We start from the raw sequence: 10,106 nt of genomic DNA on the forward strand, positions 1-10,106 counted from the left end.
GGAATAAAATGCTCCCCAGCTGCAGGGGATACTGTAAATGGCCTCAGCAAAATCGCAAGCAAGGCTGAAAGGAAATGTCACATCATTGTCTTTAAATGCAGCTGCTGTATTGTCACTGTTGCTGGCCAGCCTGGCTTTAAAATCTGGAGATTATTTTTTGTTTTTCATAAATATGCAGTTTAAGATAAATGGCATGTTTACTTGCATTCGAATGAAAGCCAGTGAAGGTTCATAACCACCGTCACATGCTCCAGTGTAATTATTACCATTTTAAGAGCTTAACAAAAAGTAGTACCACTGCATCTGAATGATCTTACGTCACTCTCAGTAGCTTATGTGTTATACCTGCACACACAACAGTGGACAAAGACACAAATGTACACACTTACCCTGCCGAGGATCACGTTGATCTCTACAGTTAGTAGGAGTCCATACAGCAGCACTAGCAGTCCTGTGATGCAGTAGCGTAGCTGCCTGGGGCCGATGCCATGCTCGGTGTACTTGCCAAACTTGATGGTCTTCATGATGAAGGCCAGCACCCAGTAGATCAGCAGGGCTAAAGGGATTTAGCAGGGATCAGAGTCACACAGTGAATTACCAGATAAGCCAGAAACGATAAATAACTCGACCGCAAACTTATATTTCAGTCTAAATGAAAAAGTGTCATCAAAATGACATCGTTCTCTCTGAAACTCAATTTGTGCAATAGGTGTATTTTGTTACAGGCTGGGATACATTTCATATAACTGTGTCCATGGTTCAACTCGTGTTATAATTTATTTAAAATGTGGAGACACCATTCAATCTCATGTTTCAGCTGCGTAAGAGAACAGTTAAGATATGAGTTTTTTCTTCTTGTTTCTTTCCTCCGTTTCCATTGCACTGTGTTTCTAGCAGACGTCTAATTCAGGAAACAGAAGCTAAATCTGTTGTCTTTGTTCCATTGTGATTTTTGATGGAGCTACATCACGTCAGTCCAGACGATATGAGACGATAACGGATTCTTGTTTCGACACAAAGGTTACACTGCTGGCCAATAGCAAAACCACTGAGATTTTTTTATCTTCTTTATAATGAAGAATATCTCTAGCATAAAAGTCAACACCCAAGGCTCTCTTTAGAAGATGAATTTCTGTCTGGCTGTGAAATGGAAACCTTACAGCCAGGGAAGCTGAGTGACTCAATGGGAGCATTGAATAAAGCACCAGGAGCTGCACACAGATGAGTTAATGATGCCTGAGAAGGAAGGGAAAACTGTAGTGTGATTGTTCCACAAGCAAACATCACATGTGGAAAACTAATGGACAAAGGTGAAGCATGACACTGCCCTATTTATCAATAACTATCACGAACTAGAGGAACTGAAAACACTGATCATTTCATAACAAAAAAACTAAATATATTTGCCATGGAGATGCTTGTCTGCTGTGCAAACTGTGCAGCGCTTTCACTTTATATTAATTTAAATGCATAATTAATATCTGCACAGAGAACAATCCCCCTCGATGACACTGCCCTGCATCATTATCTGAAAGTAATGAACCAGTCATCTGCAAATGACAACACTGACCCTGCTGCTCTGTTATGTAATGTAATGTAATCCCGTAGAGTGTAGTAAATCAATAATCAGTTGCCATTCTTTATCAGACATTCAAGTAAGTACAAAGCTAATGCTAGCTTCACAAGCCATGATCACAAATCGTATTGCATTCACTTCATCTCAGTTCTACGAATGAATATGCTAAGCAGTATATCCCAGGGTGAGGCTGACAGTAAAGGTAAAGTTGTCTCTCTCAGGAAAATGAAAAAAAGAATAAACAGACGATACCTAACAGTAGTTTGGGAAAGTTGGAGGTCTCAATGTTATGATAGTAGACAATAGAGGTGATGCCAGCCATGAAGGCCAGAGCTGCAGGCATGTACAGGTGAAGATGGAGGGACTGACTGAACCTGCAAATAAACATCAGATAGAGAAAGAAACAGGTTAGGCTGATAACAATAAAATAATAATTATTATCATTATGCATTTTGACAGATGTCTCATTAAGCAAGTAAATTAGCCAAATTTCTCTTTACCTCATAGGGCTAACCACCCCAATCTCCACAACTAATCTAGAGCCTGGTAAACTAAATTAGACAACAACAGGATACACATAGAGACGAATTAGATAACGAGACCTAAACATGAGCAGTTTGGATTCTGATATAGCCCTGTGAGTCATTTCATGAGATTATCCAGGAAATGGAGGCAGTACTGTCATCTCACAGCAGGTCATGGGTTTGAATCCATTTGCCAGCTGAAGCCTTAGTGTGAGAAGTTTATATGTTTTGCCTGTGCCTGCATGGGTTGTCTGTGGGTACTCTGGCTTCCTCTCATAGTCTACAGACATGCTTATTGGAGTCCAGGGTAAAGCTCACTGACGTGCTTTCAGTTGGCAAATATTAACATTTGCCTCTCAGTGGCTTTGTCTGTATTGTGTTGGCTGGTGGTGAATGCTAGCAGGCTCCATTATGCTAAGTAGCATCCTTTTGTCTGCATTAGACTTTTTCCATTTTTTTTTACAAACCCACTTCAGTATGCTATTAATTCCTACAGTTTCCTGTTTGTAGTCACGGACATGGATTTTAGTAATAAAAAAAAAAAAACTTTTCACGGCAGCACATTAATGAGGGCTCTGTGTCTTTTCTAACGTTACATGTAACATGTATTTTTCATATTAAAATGGCTGCTTTGAAAAGAGCCTGTGCTTTGTTCTTCTTTTTTCTTGCTCCACTGCATCTTCTCTTTGCCTTGCCAGCTTTTGCGTTATGTCAACTCCTCTTATTCCTGCTGTGGTAGTGTCCTTATTTCTGTGTACAGTAAATAAATAAATCCAAAAAAGTAAATCATATCATGAACTTTTTTTTAGCTTGCAAACTGATAACTGTCAGATCACAACCTCCACTTCCTCACTGTTAGCTTTGACTAGCTTTAAGCTTTTATTTCACGCCGCATTTTGTTCTTTGTCTTCATATTCTTAACTAAAAGTTGTTTAGCAATAAAATCTACTCTGCTTCACTACTGTATAAGTAGAAAGCAAGCAATCAACAATTTGAACAATCAACAACTGCAATCCTTCCTGGATTGCATAATTACATAATTGAATAATGGCGGAAAAATTGAATTGTGTCACACAAAAATCATACTGATAATACACAAAATACATTTTACTATACTATACATTTAAACTAAACAAAAGCATATAAAAATGAACATTCTCACTAGTGTCATGACATAACAAACATCACCTCATAATGACTGAGATCATCATGAGGCTGCAGTGTTGTGTTATTAAAATGCCAAACATACCCATCTGAGACAATGCCCTCTGCAATCTCACAGACGAGGATGAAGAGCAGGATGAAGGTGAGGAGCCATCGCAGGTTGTGTCCAGGAAAGTGAAGCCAGGTGCTGTGGTGGATGTGGACCTTTGAACTCTGGCTGCCCCAACCTCAAACATGAACCAGGAAATGAAAGTGATTGAAAAGCAACAGGGTCATTTCACTTTAAATACAAAAAGGCCAAAAAAGAACCATTTTATTCACAGTAGAAGACAGAGACTCTATCAAATGTTTAAACTGAGAAAACATGTCACTCTAAACCCTGTATATACTTTTCAGCATTGATGGTGCCTTTGCAGATGTCCAAGCTACCAATTCCATACACTCTAATGCATACCATCAGGTTATGGCATCCATGTTTTTGAAAAGAAAAAATCTAATTTTGATTTCCTGACCACAGAGCAGTTTTCTATTTTGCTTCAGTTCATTTTTGTCATGGTCTCCGTGCCTGCCCGGTCGGCCCCACAAGGCTACAATTGCTGTTTCTGTTCTCTCCCTCTCTGCCTGGGCGGAGCTCACTGTGGGCTCCTGCCCTTGGCCCACACACACACCTGACAACACTCACCCATCATCACCGGGAGCACTATTTGAGGCTGGAACACAGATCCTCTCGTCGCTGGATGATTGTACCCCTAACATCTCCCCCCCGGGACCTGCGACCTCCCTGCTGCGGGAACGTGTGTGAGTGTGAGCGAAGAAGACGTGAGCGAGTTACCCTGTGATTCCCCCGGAGTTTTGGATCCCTTCACTGTACATATATTGCACTGGCACTGTAAATAAACTACACCTTGGAGATACCTTACCGCTCTGCGTTTGAATCCCTGTACCAGATCGTGACAATTTTAAATGAGATGAAGAGAAGAAAGAAGCGTTTCTGGATCATGTTCACACATAGGTTCTTCTTCTGTAGATCTTTAACTTGCGTTTGTGGATGGTACGGTGCACTGTGTTCACAGACGGTGATTTGTGCAAGTGTTCTGGAGCCCATGCAGTGATTTCCATGACAAAACCCTGACTTTTTTAATGCAGTGGTGCCTGAGGGCCTTGATCTCGTATATAACCAAGACGTATCTTTTTTTATGCACAGGGGGAAAGAACATTAGCACAGAGCAAGATGACAAAAGCCATTTTTCTATGGGAGTCTCCACTAGGAAAATAAACTTGTGAGCAGTCTTGAATGAATGTGTTGTACATCATGAGCTCCATGATAAAGAGCTGGCATGCTCAAGCATGGTGAATAACTTACAGAAGGGAAAATAGAAAGATGGCTCTGCTGGGAGAAAATACCAGGCTGCTAGAGTACAGCAGGAAAGTTGTGTTATTATCACTTTGATTGTTTGACTCTCTGCAGGCAAGGAGCCAATAGATGTGGTTAGATGGCTGCTTGCCTGAGATCCTTAAGTCAATTAGTTATTGCTCAAACCTCCTTCTCCATTAATTTCCTCTTAGACAGATGTTGGTCTCAGTTTGCCCTGTAATACAATAGAGCTTGGCTTGTAAAACAGCAACTGATAATCAAAGTGCAATTTATATTTCAGATTTGATTTTGCTGTCATAAAACTCATCTCTACTGATGAAATTCTGTGAATCACTCCTCACTTCTTGGCACCTTAACAGTTTTTCTCAGTGAGAAGTGCTGGCACAGGCTGGCATGTACTCCATCACTTCCTCTAACTCTTTTTGACGCACACTCTCGGCTCAAGTACTGAAAAGCATCATTAAAGTCAGCACCATAATATTTACTCAAATAATTTGGCACTAGGGTAAATAAGCCACATATTAAGTGATAGCATTGCAGATATATAATAAAAGTATGTATTGCATCGAACTGTGCATTAATTATAATTACATGGATTTCCTACAGCCAACAGCAGGTAATAAGGATTCATTCAAGTCAGCGATGGTGTTGTGGTGCATGTATCCCCAATATCCTCTCTTAGCCTTGATGTGACATGGTGAAAATAATGAGCTGACTCTCTCAAGGGCAATGCACATCACAGGATGCTTAAGAGGTTTTATCAAGTGAATCAAGATAAACAGAAAACATTTCACACCCCTGAGGTTTGTGTTTGGTGGCAAAGTTGTTAGCGAGAGCACATCAGCTCAGTGTGACAGGAGAGAGAGAAAACCCCCTGCAGCTTGCAGCCTGTTATCATCTAACAGTGGACTTATAGAGCCCCTTAGTGCCTTATCAGTGAGTGTTTTTGTCTTCAAGTTAAAGGAAAGACAAAGAGAAACATTTATAGAGATATCTGCAGATAGAGAAAGTATCGGGATTCTTTAATTAGGAAAAGCAACAATATTGATATATGGAGAAACAGTGTTTTAAATGTGAGAGATGACTGGAATATTTCTAAAGTAGAAGCACAAACTGTTTAATTACACTATTATTGTCCAGATAATAATGGGGAAAATAGTGTAAAAGTTACATTTTGCATCTTCTTCCACTTTGTTCCACAATGAATAGTGAGCACTTATAGAGTGGTGTCTTGCTTTTGAAAAATGAAAAGGAGGGCACTAAATGGGCACACACATTACACACACACCCATGTGAAAGGTCAGATGACAGCGCTGGAGCATGTGTGACTGTAGCAGCAAAACGTGCATGTAGTGCTGATCCATTACACGCTGCTGATGACTCTAACAGAAATGACCAGCGGCCAGATAGGAGGGCAAACAAGGTGCAACCTAATGCCATCATCTGTTTGCCTGCATTTTATCGAAAGACGTTAATTTGCTCAGAAAAATGCTTGCAGCTCAGTAATTATGTCCTCGTGTTGTGTCACTGAAGAGGCTCAGCCTTCCATAACTGGCTAACCCATACACCTGCAGATATTTGTGGGTGTTATAAATCGGAGAATGAAATGCGCACTCAAAACCACTCGTCGGTGGCATAAAGGTTGAGTATACTGAAATGAACAGACTCTATAAAGCAAGTGGAGCACTCACTGAATACATCATGCAATAGTTCATCAACCGCATGCAGAATAAAACAAGCTGATTAAGAGGAATGTGAGAAAGACAGAAAACATATCGAAGCCCATCATGCTGACTTGTGCTGACACGTTATCTGAGCACGTGTGGAAGTCAAGGCAGGTAAAACTGTGCAGTGAAAAGGAGGATCTCACTTCATTGACACTCACCGATGAAGAGGATGGGGAAGGTGATGAAGAGGACAAAAACATGTGGGACCACATTGAGCGCATCCAGGAAACAGCCGTTGTTCAGAACCCCTCCATCCACGTTGTAGGCCATCGAGTTATTCTCGTTTCCACAGAATGCCAAGGACATGGTGGAACCGGGACTCTGCCGGGAACAGGAGGAGGAGGAGGAGGAGAGGATGAGGGGAGGACAGGAGACACAGACGGAGAGATTTAGAAGAAGAGGTTCTCAGAGCATGTCGTCTTTTCAAAAGGAAACACTGACGTCTGCAGTGGATCCCGGTAATTCCCAAGGTGTCTTCCTTCCTGTTCCCTCTCTAATCCAGCTCCCAAATATCAGCTCGAGTGAAAGAGAGGAGACAGAGGAGGAGGGAGGAAGAGGTCAGGGACAGTCACAGTCCAGCGCAGCAGTGGCAGTAGCAGCAGCGGCGGCAGCTCCCTCTCCTCTGTGATAGTTTAAGCAGCTTTTCTGGCCATGCCGGTGAAAAGCATCTGCAGCTCGTCCATCCGCAGTCTGCAGACATCCTCTAAGGCTGAAGCTTCACTTGTGCACAGAGCTGCACAGCTCCACTGGAATACATTCAGACATGTTCGCATTCCTCATAAACGCACACACACACACACTGATCGAGCAGCGACAGCATTCTGCAGTCCACCTGCTATTCCTGTCTCTTTGCAATCGAGAGCTCAAAGTCGACCTTGGGAGAGGAGCGCAGAAGGGGCAGAGTGTGCAGACGAGCTGGAGAGAAACTAAAGGTAGGAGGGGGAGGGTGGAAGGGAACAGTGAATGATGAAGAGCGAGACACTGGGATACAGCTAGTGGATGAACAGTGCAAACGTCATACAGAAGTACGTGTGAAGCATGAGCAAGCGCATAAAATCTAAATCTCAAAAACATGTTCTTAGGGCTTACATAATTCTAAAACACAATTTTTATCAAAATGATAAAAAAATTAAAAAACAAACACAATAACGGAATAACCAGGCTCAACACATGAGGAACGATAGCATCAAATATTTATGAATTCCTGGCGTGGATGCATTATGTGTATGGTCCTGCAGAGAGAAATCCCACTGCAGCCAGTAGCAGCCTGCTTGTAGAGCAGGATCAGCAAAGACCCACATGGGAGCAGATTTCAATAATCCATCTGTCGACCAGGATAGACCGATGGCCTTTTCTTAGCATTTAAAATGATTTACATTCAATGTAATCCATGGCTGATGACCTTTTACATCGTTGCAGCAAGGAGCTAAGCTTAACCGTAATGAGCAGTTTACACAAGTGTTTTGTTGTTTACACAGACACTTGTCAGCCGATTCACGTACACGGACTCAGACTGTGGTATAACAACAGCAATGTACATTTAATATGAGAAAAAATACAACTTACTGTAGGTTCAGGCTGAGAACTCATGTTTGAAATGAGGAGAGGTTAAAAAAGACATATCAGAGCGAGAGATGGGAAAGCTTTAAAGAGGCCGCCAAATTGGAGGGTGTGTTTGGTATGTGACGTGAGGAGAGCGGGGCATGTAAATGTGCGTGACACAGTACAGCTCGAGTTTCCTCTTTGAACTGACTTGCAAGCTTCGCCGAACATGTTGTCCTGTACTTAAGGCATCTCGAGATATAGACATTAAATTCCAGCTATCTATTTAAAAGCAAGGTAGTATTTACTTTTGCAAATGTTCATTACAGTGCACAGCTTTCTGCAAGCAATGATACCATAAAACAGGATGCAATGCTTTTGCAAGCTTGCATTTATTCAATCCCAGCAGAACAGAATTATTCTAATTTGACTGATACTTATATACACTTAATATGTAGAAAATAAATAAGTGGATTATGATTGTAAAGCCATAAATGTGTCCAAAATGCAAGAAACAGTAAGGTTCAGGTTGGCCCCATATGCTGTAGTGCTTCTAGTTACACTTTAAGCACTGAGATATATGGGAAGTAGGAAAGGGACACCAGGCATAGCTGTAAAATGATATTCCAGTTGGTTTTTGATTTCATCACCCAATATATGATGTTTGGGTCAGCTGTAGCCCTACCTAATCACTTCCTGCACACGTCAAATATCTTAGTAGATATTAGCTCTATCATTTTGTTTAAAAATAAAGGAAAAATAGGGTTATAGGACCAAGTCCAGTTAAACAGAACAGAATACATATTGTTAAGTCTGTTGGGGGTTACTTGTTTTGTGTTGTTTTGTTTCTACTACCAGCATCAGGCTTCAATTAAAGATTCCTTCTTTATGTTACACTGCCCCTAGGCTATTATTATACTTTCGTTCTGTGATGCCCTACATCAGAGATGGTCATCACTGTATAGCCTGGGGAGGGTTGAAGCATTGGAGTGGGTGAGGACAGAGAAAATGACTAGACAGAGCAGCAGCCTCTCAGAGAGACGCCAAGAGAGGAAAAGTCAACATCATCTTAGCAAACTCACAACACAAAGGGAGAACAATAGATCCTAAAAGAAATCCTAAAATATCAGACCGGCCTCAAAATAGACACTGAGCCACTGTTACGTCATAAAACCCCAAATACAGATTGATGCCAACCAAACGACAGTGGCTTAACTGAAAACAAGGTTTGACTATGTGTTGGCTGAAGTAGTGTGATGATTATGTCTGTGGGTGTAAAGTAAGGGCAAGGGGTGACCAGTGACTCATGCATTGCATTGTAGCATCCGTGTACATCTACTTTCTAGGCATTTTTCTCACCTATGAGAGAAAGAGGAAGGGGAGGTACTTGTTTTTGTGAAATGCTCCCCATCTGCCTGTGACAATTTGTTACCACACTCGGTGCAATGGCCCTGTTGAGAAATCAGCACACTCAATAGTTTAAACTCTCAGAACTCGCCTCCAGAAATAAGCCTCGGTGATGGATGAACCAATTACAGCGCACACGGGGATTCACTGACTAAATATGAACTGAAATGACTTGTATCATCACTGGATAGGCCTTAATCTGGAGAGAGCTCATATCTGTAAAATGCTGCGTGCAATTAAATCAAATTACGTGTGTCTTTTGTGTATTTTCGACCTTAATCGTAGGCCTACATGCAGAATATTCGATGCTTTAAATTGAATATCGATCAAGCGACTGAGCAGGTTACAGATATACTGTAGTAGCACTTACCGGTTTATATCGTGAGATCATTGTTCCAGCCTCGTATCTCTGACTTCAGAAACAATCTTCTGTCACATCCGTCGCTTGGATGTTAAAAAAAGAAAAGAGACAAAATCTCGTAAATAGCACAGTCTCATGTGTTCAGAGTGCGCCCGACTTCTCGCTGTCCTACTTGCGTTTGACAGCCCGACCGCAGGCGGTGGTTTACGGGTGACGGAAAGGAGTTGTCCACGGTGCTGACCCCGGGTACCCAGGAGGGGAAGGAGGAGGAGGAAGAGGAGGGGTTGCAGGAAGAAAGAGGCAGATCTTTCCAGCCAACCTTTGGACTGTATCATGAACCGTAGAGGTAGAACATCGGCAGCTACACGCAGCACAGCGGCCAACTGGCAGCAGACAGATGTCACGTATGAACAATGAGGCGGGAGTGGAT

The 10,106-nt window shown here is 41.9% G+C and overlaps 1 protein-coding gene across 5 annotated transcripts in view; it reads right to left on the reverse strand.

Annotated features, from left to right (window-relative positions):
* Window positions 1–10,097, reverse strand: part of abcc8 (ATP-binding cassette, sub-family C (CFTR/MRP), member 8) — a 57,697-nt gene extending 47,600 nt beyond the window's left edge. For 2 of the 5 annotated variants that reach the window (XM_076885601.1, XM_004570834.3), the window contains exons 1-5: window positions 9,686–10,094; window positions 6,525–6,687; window positions 3,350–3,491; window positions 1,829–1,950; window positions 390–556 (exon numbers count right to left, since the gene is read on the reverse strand). In XM_076885601.1, the coding sequence (XP_076741716.1) occupies window positions 390–556; window positions 1,829–1,950; window positions 3,350–3,491; window positions 6,525–6,687; window positions 9,686–9,706 (615 nt within the window). In that variant the 5' untranslated portion in view covers window positions 9,707–10,094. Of the gene's footprint in view, window positions 1–389; window positions 557–1,828; window positions 1,951–3,349; window positions 3,492–6,524; window positions 6,688–9,685 lie in introns of all 5 variants that reach the window. The other 3 variants (XR_013099275.1, XM_004570835.3, XM_012924559.3) reach the window with 3 other exon arrangements.
* Between the last annotated feature and the right edge of the window lie 9 nt (window positions 10,098–10,106).

This window comes from Maylandia zebra, linkage group LG7 (genome assembly GCF_041146795.1).
Source record: "Maylandia zebra isolate NMK-2024a linkage group LG7, Mzebra_GT3a, whole genome shotgun sequence".
In the NCBI taxonomy this organism is placed as follows: domain Eukaryota; kingdom Metazoa; phylum Chordata; class Actinopteri; order Cichliformes; family Cichlidae; genus Maylandia; species Maylandia zebra.